Genomic DNA, 21,599 nt, shown 5'->3' with positions numbered 1-21,599 from the left:
TAAATTCATATTTAAATATTTGAATAAGATTGAAAATCCAAATTCATTTCTAAATCTATTTCTAACGAAACATTTTTTATTTATAAATCCAATTTTAATTTTAAATTTAATTTTAAAAATAAAATAAAGGTCTTGCTAATTAATATTCTAAGGGTACCGATTAACAAGAACTAATAATATTAAATTTTACAAAAGTTAATACTTAATTGTGATATTAAATAAATTATGATCTAGTAATTATTAATATATTTTTACAAGACAAAAATGTTTATAAGTTTTGAATAACTTTGTTTAATAATTTATTTGATGCACAATAGTTAAAAAATAATAAAATAACTATATTTTAATATTACTAAAAATTAAAATATAATTAAACATAAAAAATGTAAATTAATAAAAAATAAAAATAATATTAAACATCTAAAAAATTTACATTTCATCGAGAGATTCTTCAAGTCTTAAAGAGATTTTTCCTTGTTTTTTAATAAAGACTTTAAAAATTTTAAAATATTTATTTTTTGTGAGAGATATCTTATTTAAAAATTTCAAATACATTTTTATTTTTATAAAATCTGTTATATGAATTTATAATATAATCAATTAATAAAGTTAATTATTCAAGTTTTCAATATAAAAATGATAAAATAAAAAATCATTAATTATACTTTAACTAATATGCTTTAAGAACATTGATTAACATTCTCCATTCATAAATATATAAGAAAGGTTAGATAATAATATTTAATTTAGTCCCAATTTTTGTTTAAAATTGACCAATTTTGTCCCTATAAAAAATGTGACCAAATTTAATTTTTATATTTTATTCCTCTTCTCATATATTGGGGTCATTCTATTGCTGATTTAGAGTACCATTTGGGATTTGTTATTCACCTCCTTGTTGGTGAATAGAATAGTAGTATTTTAATCCTTGAAATCTCCAAGTCCAAGAGAACTTGTGTGATGTACCCACTAATTATTATTAGTGGAAGATTTTACCAGACTAGGTCTCGTGAATTTTTCCTCCCTAAGTTAAAAATTTTGTTGTGTGTTGATAACTCTCTTCTATGTTTTATGCATTTTATTATTTACATATTATTTATTTATGAAAGATTTGATCTGAATTTGACTTTTTTACCTGATAATTTTATAGATCATCCCGACACAAATTTCATATGAACCGTAAAGAATTAGAAAACCAATTATAAATTAACTATAAATTGTATCTAACAAAATGGATTAACCATTTCACAATAAACAAAAGAAAAGTTAAAAAAAAAAATATCATAACAGAAATAAAATGTCCATATAACGAATGAAATGTCATATTCTATAACATCTATTCACTTACTTGATTAGAATTTTTTTAGTTAATCATGACTCTTCTTTAAAATTATAAGTATTATCAACATAATAAAATATTTAAAAATATTATTAAACAAATTTTTCTATTTGCAAATAGTGGTAATGAATACAAATTTAAAAGAAAAAAGGTTAGAAGTCATATTTACCCATCATAACTTCTATTTGAAGTAGAACACCATAAGTCATGTTTTCCGTGTATAAAAAAATTACAATTATTGTAACTACTACACACAATATTAACACCATTATGAGAAAAATTAATTAAATCAAAGTCCTACACGTTAAATACGATTTAGCAACGAAGATAAGAATAATTAAAAATTGTTTATGCTAAGTAAGCTAAGCAGAACTTCTTCGAGATTGAAAAATAAAAGTTGAACTCATGCTTTTTCAATTAAAAATTAACTATTCATATAATAAAAATAAAATGTGCGAAGGGTTTATGTTATGCAAAGAGGAACTACTTGATGCTTGAAGTCACGACTAAGTATATTGAAAGTGGTCCCTCCTTTTCTTGATAGATAGAGAGAATGAGAAAGAACATGAAGGATTGATGATTACTACTACCCAAAGTAACTGGTATTAATAGATGGATATAGAATGATTTTATTTCAGATTTGCACAGAAAAATATAGAGTGATGAGAAACAGAGGCGTGAAGGAAGTAGCAGCAGCAGTAGTAGTAGTAGTAGTAGGGGAGTGCTGATGTTGCTTCACTTCAAACAAGAAGGAAGAGAAGTGGTAAGATCGAGGAAAGCAGGTGTGGCACCGGCCACCTCTTTGTAGACACACCACTGTTTTCCTCAGCACTTGAGCTTGATCCACTGGAAACTGGGGTGGAACCGTTTGTTTTGGCAGATTTTTGCAATCCCTCAAACACCTTAGCATCAGGAGAGTTAGGTGCTAAATGCAGAAGATCTGAAAAGCATGATATGATACATCAAATGGAGTGAAAATGAAAATATTGAGAAAAACAGAGTGAGATGATATGAGTAGGTACCTACACAGTGAGAGATATTAGCAGGTGCGTGGCAAGCAGAGGGTAGTTGAATGGCGAGAGTGGCATTGATTTTGATGCCAAGATTGGGGTCATCACGATCTTTGATGAGGATGCAGATGCACTTCTTGCTCTTCTCCAGGACCACTTTCAGGCCACTGCAGCAGTCTATGGTTGGGGTTTTCGCCTCACCACCAACGTAAGGAACACAACTAGCCAGCCCCATGAGTTTCTCTGCACACTCTTCTCTGTCTTTGCTTAAATCTGAGTTACCAAACCCAACTAACAGTAAAACCAAGATGAAGGAGAAGAGTGTTGCATCCCTCACCCTTTTACTTTTCGAAACCATTCCAATTAAGAGAATTTGATCTCATACAATGCTATGCTATGTTATTTGCTTCGCTTGTGACTTGTGTATGTATGACTTTACCACTTTATTTTACGAGACATGGTGCTCTGGCCTGTGCATGTGGGGTCTACATCTCTATCACACATGTGAACCCATTTTTGTCTATAGGCCTTCCATAATTCTCATTGTTTCTTTTATCGTCAAAAAAAAAAAAAACTAAACCATTTGTGAAATAAGGTTCCCATTTACTTTTTCCCATATCATTTTCCCCATATCAATTCATATGAAATCAGATAGCACACAGAAATAAAGATAAAGAATATCCAAAGCAAGCCACAGGAAACGCTAGACTAATACCAGCTTCACTGTTGAATACCAACAAACACGTCTTGTGCAACCCATTGTATGTTCAAGGAATTTAAATAAGGAAGGCGAATGTACCTTTGAAAAGTGCTGAAGCAGAAAATTGGAAAAAGAAAAAGCGGTCAAATTGCAATTTCATGCTCTGCATACACTCCAAAGTGATTAAGTGAAAATCTGGTGAAGCCTTCTTTTATTATTCTTTCACCAACTTAGGAGGCTGAAGTGGGAGAAACCAAATCTCCCAAGAAATTGCATACAAAAGTTAAAAGGTTGAGTAAATTTACAATAATTTCTTCTGAATAAACACAAAAATTCTACATTTGAAGTTGAAAATCGATTGACACAAATGGAGGTCAACAATGATGATAAAAGAAACTCAAATCGTTACTGTAATTGAAGGGACTTAGCTGTTGTTGTAAGTGTGCTTCTCGTTAAATCATTTAAATGGACATTCAATTAAAAGTTAATATAATAGTATTTTTTTAAAAAGATTTTACGATTTGCTGAAATAGCTCAACTTAATTATATAAGCATTTTGATTAACACGAGAATCGTTCTGCCTTTTTTAATATATAAAAATTTGATAGTAAGAAATTAGAAATTGATATTTTATTTTAGTTGAAGATACATAAGATGAACCCGTGACAAATCGAAAAGTTCTTAAGGCTAACCCGTGATTATTTTGGATCTATCTGTAATTATCTCTGAACACGTGCAGTTGATTAGAGATGATGGATTATAACACATATTTGAAATCAATTTCGAGTGTCTTTATTGAAAATACTGCATCTGGGATTTTAGGCCGTTACCCCTTTATGTCTTTGTATGCTGAAGCAACAAAGTAGATAGCAGCCGGCACCGCAACAATTTATCTATCCACTTTCAAAAATTTCAAAGATGTTATTTTTTTTTTTTAAAGTGACTTTTGGATTATATTCCGAAATTTTGAAACAGAAATTCTGAAATGTATATAATATCTTTCGGAATGAGATTTCTGGAACATCACACATGAAATGTGCTCTGGAACAATGAAGAATATTTTGTTAGTATGGGGTGCATTTAATAATTGTGGGGTGCAGGAAGCAATATCCTTACCCCAAGCGAGATACACAGGCCCAATTTTATGAGTAATCTGTTCAGCCAGCTTCTTTCTATACTTTCCTATATTCCTTCCTCAACTTCTATAGAATTTTTTTTCCTTTTGAATTGTACAATTCTGATGTTAAATAACTTCTGGATTGTGCAATCTAGATTATGAAATTCAGAAACTAAATAACTTTTGGACTGTAGGATCTAATACCTAGTCGTGTTTGCTTTCGAATTGTACAATACAATCCAAAAGTTACTTTTGACTTCTAAATTGCACAATTAAAATATGGAAAAATGGACTTTATAAAAAATATTAACTTTCACAGTTCCAGGGATATATATGTTAAACTATATTTAATTATTTCAAAAACATTATTATCTAATAAAAAATTATGGACTAAATCTAAAATAGTTAAAACTTATTTCAAATTATACATTTTAAATATAACTTAAAACTAACAGGCGCAACCGCAGTAGTTACGAAATCCAAATGCAAATGAAATGAAGTGGCTTACATAGTGGAGGGATTACCATATTTCTGAAAAGATTGGCTGCACTCAATTCCCAATAAAACATCGGTAATGGGCACTCAGAAGAAAGGCCCAAAAACAACTATGACAATATGTCCTCTCAACTAAAACTTGTAATAAGAAACCATCTATACAATTAGTATCTCGCCTGCTTGCCTAAAACTGCAGTCATAACTCAAGGTTTCACTGTCAGCAACCGTATCTGTGGCCACATCAAATTCCCTCATTGTCCAGGATTACCTTTTTGTTGTGGAGGTGCAGAAGTGGGTGAAAAGGGGTCATAAATTTGGTCCGCAGAATATGGTAGCTTCCCAGAAGCCATGAGGGTATTGTTGACAAACTTGTGATTCAGGGGCATTGGGATATCTGGCCGTGTCATCTGAACAGCGTAGCTTTGTCGGATAGGCATGCCTCTTTGGGCAACAGCACCGGTCAAGTTTGGCCTTTGCGGAGCAGGAATGAAGTTATTCATACCCATTTGTGGGACTGGAGATCTAGGTGCAGGTTGACCACCATATGGAAACGCAGTATGTCTTGGGGTTGGAATTGAGTTTGATCTTCCCCCGAAGGAAATGGTTTGATCCACTTGAGCAGTGAATTGTGTCCTAGGAAAGTTTTGAAGAGGCTGATCAGGCACGCCAAACCCAAATGGCGGAGGCCGTGGACCAGAAGGTGGCTCCTGTGTAGCACCTGCTTGACTGTAGTCTGCATTGGGGGCATGTGATCGAAAAGTAAAATTTCCAGATTTTGATGGCACCAAGACAGATGGTTTTAAATGGGTGTGGAAAGGAGCAATTCCAGAAGCAGAATTGGGTATTCCTGCTTGCTGAGGCAATGGAAAAGAAGGGGATATTCCTGACGAAGGAAATGAAACAGGTCCTGCTAAATGGTTTACAGATGAATGTTTAGGTGCAGGTATTGGTACAGACATAGGTCTCAAAGAAGATAATGGCCCGGGGGATATTCCTACTTGATGTGGAGGAAAGGAAGCAGATCGTGGTGTCATTGACATATTTGACTGTGGTGGCATAAATGCAACTTCCGGTTGCTGATGTAGAGAGGCAGGTCTTCCAGGTGGAACCATTGACCCCATATTGCTGGGACCAATGGATGTTTTAACAGCGACAAGGGGTTCATTCTGGCCAGAAGGGACCCCAAGATGGGTGATGGGCTGGTTAGCTATGGGCAATGGTGATACACCAGATATGGGTAGAGGAAATGAAGACACTGATGTCTGCAGTTGTCCTATTGGCGTTGATTGGCTTAAAGTAACAGGAAATGAATGTGAAGCATTTGTTGGAGTTGACAGATTCTGTACAGATATTATAGAAGCATTTCTTGGGGGGCCAACGTGACCCAAAGGAGTCGCTTGAGTCAGATGTGGATAGTGTAAAATCTGTCTTGGTGGTGGTGCTTGCACGGAAACATGTTGATTTGGAATAATTGGTTGAAATCCAGGTTGAGAACCAAAAGTAGGAACCGTATTTGAAGTTTGTGATGGAAAATGGGGAGTTCTACCAAGGCCTAATGGGTTTAGGGGGGCTACAGTGCCAGATGAAGCAAAAATGGGGGTATTAGAAGGAACCACCGAAAACCATGGTGTAGAGTATTGGAAGTTATCTTCATGCTTTTGGGTAACAGCTACTGGTTGCAGAACAGCCTGGTTTTCCAGAGAAACAGAATCTGCATGAGAAGGCTGGCCTTCTTGGCTTTGACCCAGAATATCAGTGCTGTCCCTAGAAACTGATATAGAGGGTGTAGAGCCAGCGGCTAAATTCCCCTGAATAAGCAATTATTACAAGGCACGAACAAAATTACATAAGGAATGGCATCATTATAAAACTATTAGTAATAAAATGTATTTTATAACATAACCATAAATTATACAAACTTGTATCATTTGAAATGACAAGACTCACAGTTACAGAGGTAATCAGCAGTTCAATTATTGACATTGCTGCATCCACTTTTTCAAAACTATCAGCTGATATGTTAACACACATCTCCTTGTAACTGGAATGGATATCAGTTCCAGGCTTAATTTCACCCTGAAAATGTAAAGCAGCCAATGAAAATAAAACATAAAACAAATGCAAACAATTACAATTCTTTCCTCCCAAAATCAAGTTAAAATATTTCAGAGTTATATGTGCAGTGGATAATAGCCACATTATGTTATCAACAAAGTGAAGGAACTTACTTTCTCTCCTGTGTCTGCTTTGGTTCCATGAATTTTTATCTTGGCAGCAGTTTCCTGGTATATGCATATATCAGAGATCAATTAAAAAATGAAGAAATTAATTTCATGAACTAAATCAGTATATATACATACAGCTTAGTGACTGTAAAGCACTAGATGGAGATTAGATATCAACCCAAAAATCTTACCTTTTCTAGTTGTTTCTGATTATCACCTTCAGGCCCATATATTAGACCAACAAAATTGTACCCAGGATATTCTTGAACCTGTGTATGGTATTACATGTAAGACTTATCATTGTATTATAGAGAACATCAAGTTTAGTTAACTTAAAGACATTTTAATTTGAAAAAGTCACAGATCATTCTTAACATTAAATTTACAACAAAGGACTGCCAAACTTTGGCGTAAACAGACATGAGCAGCAAAAGCAGTTGACTCATTTTGCTTAGTTACCCTACGTAGCAATCAGTATTGAGTATACTTGTAATATATGGCAAACTAGGCTGGGGTATTAGTGCCACTAAATTCTGAAGCTCAATTCAAAGGTACATCATGTACTGCAAGTTATTCTTCAACTTTCTCTCAAGACTGAGGGGCGAGCTTCTCCAACAACGTCAACCATCAGGAAATTATTCCAAGAAAATGAATGAGAAGACCGGTTTGGAAAAGAATGTATGGAAATGAGTTGTCTGTTTCTGGTCAGTTAATTAACACTTTCCACATGCTCAGGTCAAACACACGGACCTTCAAGTGAAACTCGAAGAAATAATATAAGGTCTTATCACCTAAAAATTGCCACAATCTTACAACATTAAGAAATATTATAAGGCCCACAAAATGTCAACCATACTAGAGTTTTGACCAGACATGAAACTATTAAATATATCAACACTAGTGAATAGTAGAGGATAAGTTTCCACACAACGGTAACGATACTAGCTTGTGACCTACAAGCCATGGGTTCAAATCCTAGAAAACTTCCTTGGTTGTAGGGATATGACTGAATACATCTACACTCTCCAGACCATTTTAAGTGGGAGACTAGTGCACTGAATTGCCCTTCTTTTTTTATCAATGTTCATTCACAGTAAGGAAAAAGAACTGAACAAAACATGGTGAATGAATTCTGGTTGCAAAATGATCCATATATCCATAATCCAACCAAAGTTAAATCCAACGCAATCAATTCATTTCAGTAAATATTAAATTATTGGAAGTTGGATTCATTAATCAATACTTACAGGCAAAGGAATGCTGGCTTCTTTTAACAATGGTTTAAAACCACGTGGAGGTTTGTAACTGGGATCTAATTTTAGTATTTCGCCTGGAAATGATTAAGATCACGATTATAATGGAATAAACAGTATGTATGAATTAAAAGGGAGTTGAGGAGGCATAAAAAGTATAGGTACTTCAAGAAAAACAAACCTATGGCTTCGCGCTTTTCAAGTTCGAGCATTTCTGACTTCTTAGATCCATAAATCAACATCAGAAGTTGATTTAATAATAATAATAATAATAATAATAATAATAATAATAAATGCACAACATTGAGAAAATAATAAGTGACAAAAATTAAAAAGGACAGTGTCAATTGTCGTTAACCTTGATGTTCATTTGAGAGCCAGATTTGCTTTTATCCGTGTTCTCAGCTCCCAATGGCAAGTTCTGAGTGTCCCCAACTTCCAGTTTTTCTGATTCCAACTGCTTTGTGATTTGATCCACTCGAATCTACAAATGGTGTGCAACAAAAGTATGAGTTGTAGATACCGCGGAAGCAAGAACCTGGGCAAAATATTAGCAGAAGCACACACTACGCCACCCAACATGTAAGGAAATTTGAATAGCTTCCAGATATAAATCACATTCCCTGCCAAAGTCCAACAAAAATACCTCTTTACTAATGTCAATATCATGGTTTTCATGTAAGTAAATATTTGTCTTTCAACATGCAGTATTGGGGATTTAAAACGGACAAAGAAGCATTGTGAGGAGGGGTATCAGGAACAAATATTAAGGTTGCATCCAAAGCATGTGAACCAAGGAGGTTAAGCTTTTGAGATGGTGGTCAATAAAATCAAGAAAAAACTAGCTAGGTGGAATGGTAAGTTCTTATCTTTTGCAGGAAGAACTTGTCTAATTAAATATGTGTTTACAACAACCCCATTGTATTTTTTTTCCTTCTTCAAAACACCAGCTAAGGTATGCAATGTCATTACCAAGATACAAAGAGACTTCCTATGGGGTTGGGAGGCAACACGTAGGAAGATAGCATGGATAAAGTGGGCCAATATATGCAAACCTAAGGAACAAGGAGGGTTGGGTATTAAGGACATTAGGCTATTTAATATTGCTTTATTAGCCAAGTGGAAATGGAGGTTGGCTACAGTAGATAAGGGTTTATAGAAAGAAATTTTAGAAACCAAATATGAATCTTGAAGAAACTTGAATGATAGTGGTAATTCTACCAAAGAATCAAGGTGGTGGAGTGATTTGAGCACTGTGTGGGAATGGTGCAGATGGGAAGTGCTTTGATGAGAATGTGGAATGGAAATTAGGGACACTTTCCAAAAACTAATCTTAGAATGTGGGGAATAGGGCACACTTTTCATACCCTGAGTGGTATCTCTGTCCATTTATCTGTATAAGATCATTAGGGTAGTAAAAAGTTGAATAGTGGACGATGGTGTGAACTGGGAACTTAGGTTTGGTTAGCTTTTGGAAAACCTCTTCTCTAGTTTGCTCGTACGGATCTTTTACACAAACAAGGTAATCATGGATAAAATTGTAGAATATGTTGGCAAGGGACTAACTTGGTGAAGAATCTTACCCGGTCGCTACTTGGACGGACCGATTATATCTCTGCACACCAACATCAGGAATTCAAAGTTGCTTTGCAATTATGGATAACTTCTGAGGGTCACACATACCCTTATAACTAATATTTCTCCCGTCTCTTTTGTGACTTTTTTGGTTCAAATTGAGGGGTATCTTCAGTTTTTAGTTCACAATGAATCCTTTTTTCATGCGAAGGTTTTTTTATGTATTTTGTACTATGAGCTTTGTATTGTATCTAGAGTTCTAGCTCTGAATGTACTCTACTAGCATGCACTTGTTTTTGCAAGTTTTGTATAAGGGTTAGGGCACCCCAAAACACTCTAGGTGTCCTGTTCTATTTAATTAATTCTTTTTTGCTGATCCAAAAAAATGTGAAGAACATTCTAAAACTAAAATTTAAAAAAAAAAAAAAAGGAATAGGGAGTAATAAAAAATAAACATTTTAACCAAAACTTGTAAAGAAATGTAAATATGACCTTAGAATTGAATGCTTTAAAGGAAATGAAAATGGAAGAATGAGAGAAAAAAATACATAGCAATACAAATGTTAGTGGAGTGTTGTTTGAAAAGATTCCAGGAAACACCTGCAATGCTAGAGCTTTTCCCCTCCTGACAGTTGCATCCTGTGTAAGATCAGGTCCCCATTTTGATTTCCTCTCAGTTTGTTTTGAACTTTCTTCATTGATGGCTCCAGTGACCCCGTGTTTTTTAGCCCCTCGGAAAATAGGGACCAGTGACCCCGACAATTTGTTTTTAGGGATGACAAACCCTGATTTGGCAGCAAATATAGACAGCTTTTGGCCACTAGTGGTTGTTACTGATGAAGTTCCAGACATTTTATGAGGTTCAGGAGCAGAAGTTGAATCAATCTCTGCACTCATTCTCTTATCCAGTCACGTTGCAGACACACGGCTAACGTGATATAACTTCCGACGAGAAGATCGGAGTCAATCTGCAAATAACACATTATTTTGTGAACAGCCATCAGTACATAAAGAACTAATTCCATTTTATAACTTAATTTGCGATAGAGTCAGATGAGCACTCATCCTATTGAATTTCTCACAGCTTGATTTTCAGTTACAATTTTGTGAATTGAGTTACCTAGGCGCGTGTAGAACTAGATTCCTCCACTTTCTTACTAAAATGTCTAGGGTAGCATGACTGTAATTCCGTTTTGGCCTTCAGCAGTTACATAAATTAAATTAAGAACAAAAGGTACGAGAATGCAGATTGCAGCATAAATTGCAACGAAGCGAAAGGAACTAAGAGGAACAGTGAGAATTAACATAGTGAGAGAGAGAGAGAGAAAGAGCAACAGCAATGCACACAGCAATAGAAAAACGAATGGAACCTGTGGATGTGGGATGAATCTGAAATCAGAATTGAATTGCCTTTGCCACACTCCTCATAGTCGCGTCATAACATAGAGATAACTCATTCCTTCTTCTTTTTTCCTTTCTTCCAATCTCGAGTTGAAGCGCTTTATTTATTTATTATTACAAAGAAAATCGAAACAATTGATCTGCAAAACCCTTTCCCTCTCCTCCGCGTTCCTCCACCACCACTACCACTACCCTTATTTAATATATTCAAATCCTTGCATTATTATCCCCCAGTTATAAAAAAGTTTACATCTTTATATATAACAAATATATCTATTAATTTCTTTTTACGTATTTATAAATTCTTCTTTAACCTTACAGTTTTTGTGTAAAAATATGCATAACAATGTACCAGCATTGTCTCACAGTTATAGATTAACCTATAGTTTGTAATAAAAATATTAAAGATATACCTATAGTTCAAAATTCGAATAATAACAAATTTTAATGTAAACCTACAATTTTAAGGTTCGTGAAAAGAGGAATCACATTAAAAATATATGTTTTATTAACTAATGATTATAAGTATCAATTGTTAGTCTTTTTAATATGATATGACTCAAATTCAAATAAATTGTATTTTTAATAAAATCAATTTGAATTAAACTAAATTATTTTTTTCCAAAAAAAAAATTAATCAATCAAGCTTACCCATAATTGTAATAATTGAGATAAATTATTTTAAAAGGTGAAATCTATCATTTAAAATTTGAAAGTAATTTTCATTTGAAATTTTATCATCTCATTGTCTAATAGTGATAATTCTTATTATTAACTTTAATGAATCACATTTCCATTTTTTTTTCGTTTATTCATTACTTATCAATAATTCATAACTGTTTAATAAAAAATATTTACTAATTTGATTATTTAAATATATTTACAAAATTAATATTGACCTCGGGAGAATTGTTTATGACAAGTTTCCTTACTTTGTATATATTAATATTTTGTATAAATGTTTAAAAATAAAATAATCCAAAAAAAAACTATCTGAAAATATTAACAACCAATTAAAATTGATTTTTTTTTTAATTTGCGTGTAAAGAACAATTTGGTTTGGTTATCAAATTAAAAGATACATTAGACATTTACTTAAATTCACATTCATTTAAGTTTGTATTTCGTCTAAATTCACATTTAGAAATGAAGGATTCTCGGATCAATAATTGTGACTTTATTTTAAGAAAAAAAATGTAAAGTTATTTGATGACTATTTTTGGTCTATTCATATTTAATTGTCGATTGATCATTTTTGTAAAATGCGACAAAGGATGAATAACGCACCTTGAGCTTGCTCGATCTCTTATAAGGTTTATTGTATGAGTCACTATTAAAAATATTTACTTCATATATTTTTTATTTAAATTCGTTTTTAGAAAATATTTATGTTTTTTAAAATATTTTTCAATTTTATAAAGTAGTTATTATTATTTTAGAATTAGGAAATCAATATTAAGATATATAAATATTTTATATTTTGTATTATGTTATAGTTTGTTAAACAAAAATGTTTCTCCATATAAGATATCTTTTATATTTATCATATTCATACATATATCTCATATTTTCATAATTCTTACAAATTTTCAACATGTATAATATTTATAAGTTTTAAAATTTCGTAAGTTTGCATGAGACAGTATAAAGTATTTTTTTATGTTTGTAATCGTACACTAATTTTATTTTTGTGTTCTGCTTAAATATATATTCTTTTGACATTTTGTAAACATACTTTTTAATAGTTAAAAAAATCTAAACAATATATGTTCATTAGATGAATTGTAATAATGTTAAAAACACATTAATTTTAAATAATTTTATGAAATCAAACGTGTTTAAAAGAATATGACAATGAAACCAAAAAGATAGATAAAAGTTGAGAAAAAACAAAATATTTATTGGTGAAGAAGAATGTTATATTGAAGTTGAATCAGGGACACTTGGGTGTTCCATTTTTGGTTTTCCAATTGTTATAACATGGACATTCTTCCTTGTTACCGTAGGTTCCAGATGGAACACATAAACATTTATCACAACACAAGTTACAGTAATAGAGACACGCCTTCTTAACCCGGGTCGCAGAACAACGATAGTCGCATTTTGCTGGACATTCTGAAATCATTCATGTAACACATCTCAATTCATAGTATTAAATTAAAATATTGATTTATTATCTTTCAAAAACTTCACAAAAACAAAATACCTTCTGGTGTAAGAGATCCTTCGCCACCACCCTGTACATGCATAAAGAGAACAAAATTGTAAGCAAAACTTTCATACGTTATACCAACAATCTTAAAACACCTAACAATATAGGTATAGAAAGAAATATAAAAAACATGACTCACATAAGTGAGTTGAGTAACAAAAGCCACGACAAAAAGAAGAAGAAAGGCACACACAAATTTAGTCATTAAGCTTGATCAAGAGTTATTTCTTAGAAACTAAACAAATTTCAAGTGAGTTAAAAGCTATGAAAGTGGAAGAGTTATATAGACAAAGACTCTCTCTAATTCATTTTGATATTGATATTTTTTGTGCGTTTTTTTTATTAATTATGATTTTTGTCTCTATCATATTCACATTAATATATTTTTGTCACATCTTTTAAGTCAAATTAATAAATAATTAAGTAAATATTTAATGCTTTACCTTTTTTTATTAAGAGTATACCTATTTATTTTGTGTCCTATTTACAACTTTTAATCTAAGTCAATGATCTTATAACGCAAACACCTAAATTAATATTTTATTTAGTTGCTCGTATAAATACATGTTTTCAAGATAATATTTTTTTTAAAGATCTAATATTTTTAATTTTTCTCATATGTTAATATCATTGAAAAATACTATAATATTCTAAGTCTTCAATGATGTTGTTTACTATTCTACGGTATATATATATATATATATATATATATTAAATCATCTTCATTGCAAAAAGTCATATGATCATATGCTATCATAAATTATAGATCCCATTACGTGATATTAAAGTAATTTTTATAATATCATTTATAAGATCTCACTGTAAAATTTTATATCGGAAAATTTTAGAAAATAATTAATCCATAATGATGATTTGTTATTGGTTACACTAATTAATATATATATATATATATATATATATATATATATATATATATATATATATTAGTAAAAATATGTGTTATGTATACTTTGTTCACATTTTTTTATGATAGCAACAAATAATAAAATTATTATTATAATTGCAAAAGTAAATGTTATGTGAAGACTTGAATACTCTAAATTAGACAATAAATAAATAATTAATAATCTAATTTAAAGATAACATTGCTTTAAACCAAAAAATATCAAAATTAGAGAATAAATAAATAATTAATAATGTAATTAAAAGATAACATTGCTCTAAACTAGAAAATATCAACTCCTAAGTCTTTGAATTGCATAGTCTCCGGCGCTTTACATCACATGTCTCTAAATCCAACATATTGTAACTATAAAAAAGTATAATAACTATAATATACAAATTCTTAAATCATAAAAAACTCTTAATAAAATAAAAACCTTCTAAGAGGCTTGGGCCTGATTTATAGGTCCAATAACTTTCTTATATGTTCAAAACTCTCCGATAAATCCAAAGTATCATTATCCAATGTAGATATTTTAAGATCATCTTCATTGCAAAAAGTAAAGTGATATCTTAGATTATAAATCCCATTATGTGGTATCATATTTAAGATTTCATTGTAACTTATATAATATCATTTATAAGATTTCATTGTAATTTTTTATTCCAAAGAATCTTAGAAAAATATTAATTCATACACTCAAATTCCAAAATAGTGACCAATAATTTATATATTTATTTACAAAACAAAAAAGTAATTTGTTACTAAAATATTTACTTTTATGAATAAAAATTATAATTGACTATTAAATGATATGATAAGAATAATAACCATTGATTTCATTGTATTTATCTACATTTTTTTTATATTTTTGAGGTCCTATAAATTTCAATATTTGAAAAAAAGACAAAAAACGTTTTTCATCTTATTACTTTTATATAGGTTAGTAAGTCAACTTACCAATTCGTGGTAGATTAAATTCAATTGTAAATTTTTTGATTCAATAAAAAGTAAATCGGGTTGAACTCACTAATTTTTAATATAATCCGTATAAATTGTATTGACTCACTTTAATCTTCCTACGACCAATTAATGTAGCACGATCCATTATTGTTACGTTCACAATTTTGATATGTTAATTTAATTCTTTTTACAATGTCAATAGATTAGTCTATTATGAAAAATAATAAAAATAAAATTGTAAAATTTAAAAAAATAAAAAATAAATAAGATGTATCAAATATAAATCTATCGTATATAATTATGGTGTACCCTTATATAAAATGTCAACTTTATGAATAAAAAAAATCGTATGAAATATTTTGAAAAATTAAGGGTGTTAAATATTTTCTAAGAAAAAAAATTAACCAGGAAGTCACACAAATTACATGGTGGTCTGATTGATCAGCAAAACCATTTATAGTTCAACTTGGAATAATTAGGAGATTTATTATAAAAAGAAATAACTAAAAAAATATTAATATGAAATTGAAAAGGCATATTTTTGTGAAGTGAATGTTAATATGAAAAATCGAGCCCTCCTGTGTAAAACTGTATCGGTCCATCCCTCGCTGGTTATTTATTTCCCTCTTTCTGGTGCTTGTGTAGTGCATTTTGTGCAGTGTGCGATTGAAGTGTGTTGATCCTTTACTTCTTAAGTAGTAACGCAACGGGAATGGGAATGTTGGTGGCAGTGACTGTTACAGTTACAGTTACGGCAATGGTAATGGAGATGGTGGGAGGAGGGAGTTGGTGCGTGGCAAAGATTGGAGTGAGCGAGGAAGTACTGCAGAGAGCATTGGACTCTGCATGTGGAGGAGATGGCGGAGCCGATTGCGCTCCCATTCAGCCCAACGGCCTTTGCTTCTCTCCCAACACCCTTCAAGCTCACGCTTCCTACGCCTTCAACAGCTTTTACCAGCGAAACGGAAGAGCTTCTAACGCCTGCCTCTTCGAGGGCGCCTCCACCATCGCCCAAACAGATCCCAGTGCGTGCTCGCTCTTCTTCACTATTCCATGCCGTTTGTAAAGTTCTTTTCCGATTTCTCACTCGCTGTTTATGTTTACACAGGCTATGGATCTTGCGTCTACCCGTCCTCCTCCGCAATCGCAACTCCAACCGCCAGGTATGTCATCTTAATTAATCCTTAATTAAGTAATTAGTCACATTGACAAACTAACTAGCTTAATTAATCAAGAGTAATAAATAATTATGGATAAGATTGAAAGTGAAAATTGGATGATGGTGGGAAAGAAGCGGGAATGGTCTGAATTCACGTGCAGGCGGGGAGAGAGTGTGTGAGAACCGAGACGCATGCGTGACTGAGGTGAGGTCAGATGTCTCTGTGACTGTACGTTGTGTTCTCTCGTGCTTCTCAACTAATTTGTCTCATTTATTCCACGCAATCCAACGGTTCATTTTCATCTTCTTCCAGCAAATACAGTGATCAGGGGCGTAGCCAAAAAACCCTCCAATTAAAAATTAATCTCTTAATTCAATCTCCGTATCAGTATCATGCATTTTGTTCAAAATAAATGGGTGAGAGTTATCTTTCTGTTTAATTTTTTTATCTAATTATTTATAATAAATACAGAATAATTTGGTATTAAATAATATAAAATCGATTTGAATTTGGCTAAATTTTTTGCTTCAATAATATTTTAAAAACTTAGCGTCAATTTAATTATCTAAGCAGACATCCTTAATGTGTATATAAAGCTGTCTATAAGTTTTGATACAAGTTAATGAGTTGTTACTCGTTGACTCATTAACATATAATAAAGAATCATACAGATATTTTTTATTATGTTAGACTTTAGGTTGGATTCAGTGTTAAATAATAATAGTATTTTGTTAGTTTGGTTTATATTTAAAGTTTAATATTATTTTGAATTGTGTTGAAATTTATTTAAATTTTAGTTAAAATTATAATTTAGTTTTTTATGTGACAAAAAAAATATTTTTTTAATTAGTTGAATCAGTGAACACACTTGTTTAACCCATCGATTTATGATGGATCGAGTTAAATTTGAATTTTTTTGACTTACAAACAAGGGAATCGGTTCACTGAGTGTGTATCATTGATGTACCAGATAATTATCTGTCTTGACAACAGTTCTGTGTATAGAATGTCGTATGTCTAGAAAGTGAATCCATACAACACATTGCCGTTGCCTTTTTTAGAAAGCTATTTTTAAGAAAAAAAAAAACCAAAACGATGGCAATGCGCCTCTTAAACTGAAATTTTTTTATATAAGTAACTTTTGAAGAAAATAAATTTTATTTGTAAAATGAAAAAATATAAGTTACTATCAATAATAAATTTATTAGTATATTAGCCTTAATAAAATATTTGTTTTAGTTTAATTAATTATTTTTATTAACTTATGCAAGTATACATGTGTGTAGTCACATTGATGACCTGTTAATAATAATTTTTTTATGATAAAAAGAAATGGACCCAAATACATTTAAAGGTGAAACTGCAGGGAGGGCTCTTTCTTTTACACCCCAAACCTCATAGTTTCTTCTACGCTTCCATGGGTAATGAAAAATGTCATAAGTATCACTGTATAGGTTTTATTAGGAAAACTCTTGAATTGGAGAGTTTTCAAGAGAAAATAGTGCGAGCTGCATATCTTTTTTCTTGAAATTGAAAAGAGAGGTGATTATTTAACGCATGTGATTATTTGATGTAGAATGCTTCATAATTGCTTACTCACTCGATTTCATATCTTATAATTAATAATGTCTAGTACCGCTGAAGTTACAAATACAACAGTGCCAACACCTTCCTCAACAAGAACTACTCCGATCCAAGGCGGGGATGATGCAGGAGTGAACCCTCAAATCCCTCAAAATTCTACTCCAACTTCAAACACAATACCCTCATCTTGTTTACTCTTTCTTCTCGCTCTGTTCCTAGGAGACACTTTTTTTGTAGTGTAGTGGTGCAACTACATATATATTGTGTTAGTCATATCCATTGTTTTCATTTTCATGTGGGAAGTTAGAAGACCCAGTCTTGTATTGAGATTGAATATATCATTTCTAGAGCTTTAATTTAAGTCAATCGCCCATTTTGGTGGCTGCCGTGGGCATACTTTGTTTCTCAGACAATCATTACCGTTTAAACGTGCTTTCTTAGGATGACTCCTTACTTGTTAGATAACAAATCGAGAGTAAAGCATTTCAAGGGTTACTTGTCTTAAAGAAGGATTGAACATCGTAAATCAATACATTACGTCATGTAGCTGGTTTGAACGGTGGGCAGTTTTGAGGTTGCCTAACAATGTAAATCTCATCTCCAGCACTACCATAAAAGTCTTGATTGCGATGCCAGATCCACAGTGCATGGGTTTCATTTTTCACCTGCATATATGGACGTTACAAGTTAGTTTGAAGCCCTACTCAATTCATGTTTTCTGTTGGCATGTTGCTCTAATATGAATGCAATAACTATTGAACTTATAGCAGGAAGGAATCAACACTGTTTTAACAATTTTCAAATCGATAAAAAAAGTGTGAAGAGCAGTGAAAGAAATATGAGGGTATACCTCCAAAATGCCATGACCAAAGCTACTTTCTCTGAAAGCGCTGTAATCAGGCTGTCGATCCCAGCAGAAGTTACCTGCAGCTGGGCCGGATGTAAAATTAAAGGCGCAGAAGCCACCCATAAAGGGATCTGGTGTAGTTGATGGTTCTGGACACTCTCCAGGTTCATCAGCATGTTTGATCGCCATCTTTTCCCTGTTACCACCATCACCAACAGTGATATAAACAGGACCACAAGGATCCAATGTGTAGTTGTATACCCGGTTTGATCTCTCATACGCATGAACCTGTCAAGAATTTTGCAAGCACAGGCCATAACTTAACAAAAATGCAATTGTTTATGCGTTTATTAAACTTCACCTCTTAATTTATCCATATGGTACGACAATGATAGGCCAAGCAACAAGTATCCTTTCACGCAAAGTTCTTAATTTAGCAATGTTTATTTCATCCGTAGAGGTCAGGAATAAAAATACACTTACATGTCCATTGAAGACAATGTCAACGCCATATTTATATAGCAAGTCTTCCATCTCTACCCTCATGCACTCTGCTTCTCTATAATGTGCCTTGTAGGTGCTGTACCAAGGTGCATGCCATGTAGCTACCAACCACGGAGTTACTTCCCTGTCAACAGAAGCCAAGTCCCTCTCCAGCCACATGTACTGGTCCCCTGCAATAACAGAGCGGATGACACGAATGCAAGTAAACAGCAATGCTTTGTGAAGTCAAAACCATGCTAGTAACACGAAGAATGCGGATCATGTGGAAGATAGTACAGGAAAAGGATGAAGCAAGAGTTTACCTGATTTGTCATACAATGCGTAGGAGCCGAGCATTATAAAATGTATCCCTCCTGCATTGAAAGAATAATATAAAGTGGATGATGATCCACTCTCTTCTGATGGGAAAGCAAATCGAGAACTATAAGCAACAAATGTCTGGTTTTCAGCTTGTAGTTCTATGTCATGATTCCCTTCTATTACCATTATAGGGACACTGGAAATCAGAGGCTGCATGTACCTGAATGAACAAGGAAGTTGAGTTGTAACGAAAATGAAGATAAGGTAGTTCAAGTGGAAGACAAGAAGAATGATGAGAAAGAAGTTGGTAAAGAAGAAAGTGAATGTGACCTTCCCCAGTAATCCCAACGAGGTTGATAGGTTTCATGGATGGGAGTGTCAGGAAAGGCGGAAGAATAGCTGTCTGCCCCAGTACCATTAGTTAGATATAGATTGGCATAAGTAACATCTCCAACCAACAAAATAAGATCGGGATGGTTACTGATAATGTGGTCAACAGTGGATGTGGTATTGTATGTAAGACCCAAGTCTCCAACCACTGCTATTCTGTTAGGGTAGCTCTTGGTCTTGGGGCTAGAAACTGGCATAGTCCTGAAGTAATGAACATCACTCATTGCTGACAAAGAAGGATCTCCGCATTGATATTGATAGAGTGTGTTGGGTCTCAGACCTGCAGAAAATACAACGCAATCCTAAACTCTTCATTTCATTCATTTAGAAGGGAAGCTTGCAGAAGCTGTTGTACCTGTGAGACGAACGTGATGTATGATTCCAGAGGTATAGTTCTGAAGGCCTTCAAAAGGATAAAGTTGACTGTAAACGAGGGAATAACCCGTAGCTCGGTGACTCATGGACCTTCGGAACCTTCCATATCGAACTAAGCTCGCAACACTTTTAGGATCTAAGGGTTCTATGTTGTCCCCAATTTGGAATTCCCCTGACAACAAAGTTTTTGTTAATAGGAGAGAGTGAGTGTGGTTGGTGTAGCAACAAGGGGGAATTGCAGGGCACAATTGTTGTATACAATAAAAGGAAGAGAAAAACATAATTGAAATAAAAATAGAAGGGTCACCGTAAGGAAGGGAGGAAAAAAACAAGAAAAGTAACAGCTGGATTGATATGAATTCATTGGGGAGTGGTACCTGTAATCCAAGAGATGGAAACAGAGTGATGAGAAGAGGAGAGGGAGAGAGATATTTGTTGTGGTTGGAAGCCTTGAGCGGTTGTTTGAAGCAGAGGATCGGTGTGTGGCAAATCCATGGCGTTTCCTCGGAAGGTCTGGTCAAGAGGAACGGTGACAGGCTTGAAGGGTCCATCCAGAGTGCTTGGGATGGGAACTTCATAGTCACCATTGTCAGCATCAACAATCACTGAACTTAGTGAGAAGTACAACACTGACAAACACAATCTCACCCAACAACCCATTTCAGTACTCATGTAAGTGCAATCTCACTACATGTACAATGCTTTAATAAATACTCAGAAAAACAACGCTCCCACTTAAACATTTCACGCCGCCTTGTGTAGGAACACAACACTTCTATGTATTGCCCGTTACAAGATAGGGAACGTTTTTAATGCACCAAATAAACTACTTTTCTTAATTTAATTAATTTAGTTCTCTTTTTGTTCTTCTAAAACTTCTAAAGTTTGAATCAATGTTCCTTACGAAGAAAAAAAAAAGTTCAGCTTTCATGCACATATACACTTTTATTTCATTCTATCAAAATATCAATGTAATATTCACACAAGTAGATTCTTACAAAAGAAGGCAGATATACAATAATATTAGAAGAAGAAAAAAATATTAAAAAAATATTTTATTATTCATTTATTTTGGTGATAAAATCTAAAATTTAATTTTTTAGTCATTTTACATTATTAATTTATTTTTTATTTATATTTATTTTATTATCAAAATATGAAAAAAAAATATGAAGTCTATATATCATTATATAAAAGAGACTCTTTCTTTTTGTGCACATTTTTCTTTTTTAATTTTATTTTTTA

At 32.7% G+C, this 21,599-nt stretch overlaps 5 protein-coding genes across 9 annotated transcripts; 1 reads left to right on the top strand and 4 right to left on the bottom strand.

Moving 5' to 3' along the window:
• Positions 1–1,826: 1,826 nt before the first annotated feature.
• Positions 1,827–3,099, bottom strand: LOC114180861 (non-specific lipid transfer protein GPI-anchored 14-like). Its single transcript, XM_028067153.2, has 2 exons — positions 2,362–3,099; positions 1,827–2,279 (listed from the first exon to the last, which is right to left on the bottom strand). The coding sequence occupies exons 1-2, from the start codon at positions 2,705–2,707 to the stop codon at positions 2,080–2,082; spliced, it is 546 nt and encodes a 181-aa protein (XP_027922954.1). The 5' UTR covers positions 2,708–3,099; the 3' UTR covers positions 1,827–2,079.
• A 1,534-nt stretch (positions 3,100–4,633) lies between these two features.
• LOC114180833 (RNA-binding KH domain-containing protein) lies at positions 4,634–11,337 on the bottom strand. 5 transcript variants are annotated; one of them, XM_028067127.2, is made up of 10 exons: positions 11,085–11,319; positions 10,835–10,912; positions 10,315–10,682; positions 8,498–8,623; positions 8,321–8,360; positions 8,134–8,216; positions 7,078–7,155; positions 6,890–6,943; positions 6,609–6,737; positions 4,634–6,469 (listed from the first exon to the last, which is right to left on the bottom strand). In XM_028067127.2, the coding sequence occupies exons 3-10, from the start codon at positions 10,609–10,611 to the stop codon at positions 4,913–4,915; spliced, it is 2,364 nt and encodes a 787-aa protein (XP_027922928.1). In that variant the 5' UTR covers positions 10,612–10,682; positions 10,835–10,912; positions 11,085–11,319; the 3' UTR covers positions 4,634–4,912. The 5 variants fall into 5 exon arrangements, with proteins under 5 accessions (XP_027922928.1, XP_027922925.1, XP_027922934.1 ...); XM_028067124.2 differs by lacking the exon at positions 10,835–10,912 and having other exon boundaries at positions 11,085–11,337; XM_028067133.2 differs by lacking the exon at positions 10,835–10,912 and having other exon boundaries at positions 8,321–8,357; positions 11,085–11,337.
• A 1,675-nt stretch (positions 11,338–13,012) lies between these two features.
• On the bottom strand, positions 13,013–13,579 carry LOC114183579 (gibberellin-regulated protein 12-like). The gene is made up of 3 exons (XM_028070996.2): positions 13,467–13,579; positions 13,322–13,352; positions 13,013–13,230 (listed from the first exon to the last, which is right to left on the bottom strand). Exons 1-3 carry the CDS (start codon positions 13,530–13,532, stop codon positions 13,049–13,051), a joined length of 279 nt encoding a protein of 92 aa, XP_027926797.1. The 5' UTR covers positions 13,533–13,579; the 3' UTR covers positions 13,013–13,048.
• Positions 13,580–15,772: 2,193 nt separating this feature from the next.
• On the top strand, positions 15,773–18,384 carry LOC114174842 (uncharacterized). Its single transcript, XM_028059598.2, has 3 exons — positions 15,773–16,219; positions 16,303–16,357; positions 17,988–18,384. The coding sequence occupies exons 1-3, from the start codon at positions 15,907–15,909 to the stop codon at positions 18,178–18,180; spliced, it is 561 nt and encodes a 186-aa protein (XP_027915399.1). The 5' UTR covers positions 15,773–15,906; the 3' UTR covers positions 18,181–18,384.
• LOC114174826 (purple acid phosphatase 15-like) lies at positions 18,372–21,145 on the bottom strand. Its single transcript, XM_028059597.2, has 7 exons — positions 20,732–21,145; positions 20,335–20,526; positions 19,920–20,259; positions 19,592–19,809; positions 19,269–19,459; positions 18,789–19,073; positions 18,372–18,603 (listed from the first exon to the last, which is right to left on the bottom strand). Exons 1-7 carry the CDS (start codon positions 21,024–21,026, stop codon positions 18,478–18,480), a joined length of 1,647 nt encoding a protein of 548 aa, XP_027915398.2. The 5' UTR covers positions 21,027–21,145; the 3' UTR covers positions 18,372–18,477.
• Between the last annotated feature and the right edge of the window lie 454 nt (positions 21,146–21,599).

This window comes from Vigna unguiculata, chromosome 1 (assembly GCF_037176805.1).
Source record: "Vigna unguiculata cultivar grain cowpea cultivar isolate G323 ecotype 2 chromosome 1, ASM3717680v1, whole genome shotgun sequence".
In the NCBI taxonomy this organism is placed as follows: Eukaryota; Viridiplantae; Streptophyta; class Magnoliopsida; order Fabales; family Fabaceae; genus Vigna; species Vigna unguiculata.
Note: the sequence above shows the minus strand (reverse complement) of the source record. Positions and strands in the feature narration are given on the sequence as shown.

Excerpts from the sequence above, each read along its gene's own strand:
- LOC114180861 (XM_028067153.2), bottom strand. The coding sequence starts at position 2,707 with ATGGTTTCGAAAAGTAAAAGGGTGAGGGATGCAACACTCTTCTCCTTC. Across the intron at positions 2,280-2,361 it reads TAATATCTCTCACTGTGTAG|ATCTTCTGCATTTAGCACCT; the intron begins GTACCTACTCAT and ends CATGCTTTTCAG.
- LOC114180833 (XM_028067124.2), bottom strand. The coding sequence starts at position 10,611 with ATGAGTGCAGAGATTGATTCAACTTCTGCTCCTGAACCTCATAAAATG. Across the intron at positions 8,217-8,320 it reads TGAAAAGCGCGAAGCCATAG|GCGAAATACTAAAATTAGAT; the intron begins GTTTGTTTTTCT and ends AATCATTTCCAG. Across the intron at positions 6,944-7,077 it reads ATCAGAAACAACTAGAAAAG|GAAACTGCTGCCAAGATAAA; the intron begins GTAAGATTTTTG and ends TGCATATACCAG.
- LOC114183579 (XM_028070996.2), bottom strand. The coding sequence starts at position 13,532 with ATGACTAAATTTGTGTGTGCCTTTCTTCTTCTTTTTGTCGTGGCTTTT. Across the intron at positions 13,353-13,466 it reads TTGTTACTCAACTCACTTAT|GGTGGTGGCGAAGGATCTCT; the intron begins GTGAGTCATGTT and ends ATGCATGTACAG. Across the intron at positions 13,231-13,321 it reads AGGATCTCTTACACCAGAAG|AATGTCCAGCAAAATGCGAC; the intron begins GTATTTTGTTTT and ends GAATGATTTCAG.
- LOC114174842 (XM_028059598.2), top strand. The coding sequence starts at position 15,907 with ATGGGAATGTTGGTGGCAGTGACTGTTACAGTTACAGTTACGGCAATG. Across the intron at positions 16,220-16,302 it reads CATCGCCCAAACAGATCCCA|GCTATGGATCTTGCGTCTAC; the intron begins GTGCGTGCTCGC and ends ATGTTTACACAG. Across the intron at positions 16,358-17,987 it reads ATCGCAACTCCAACCGCCAG|TACCGCTGAAGTTACAAATA; the intron begins GTATGTCATCTT and ends AATAATGTCTAG.
- LOC114174826 (XM_028059597.2), bottom strand. The coding sequence starts at position 21,026 with ATGAGTACTGAAATGGGTTGTTGGGTGAGATTGTGTTTGTCAGTGTTG. Across the intron at positions 19,810-19,919 it reads CGTTGGGATTACTGGGGAAG|GTACATGCAGCCTCTGATTT; the intron begins GTCACATTCACT and ends TTGTTCATTCAG. Across the intron at positions 18,604-18,788 it reads TTGGTCATGGCATTTTGGAG|GTGAAAAATGAAACCCATGC; the intron begins GTATACCCTCAT and ends CCATATATGCAG.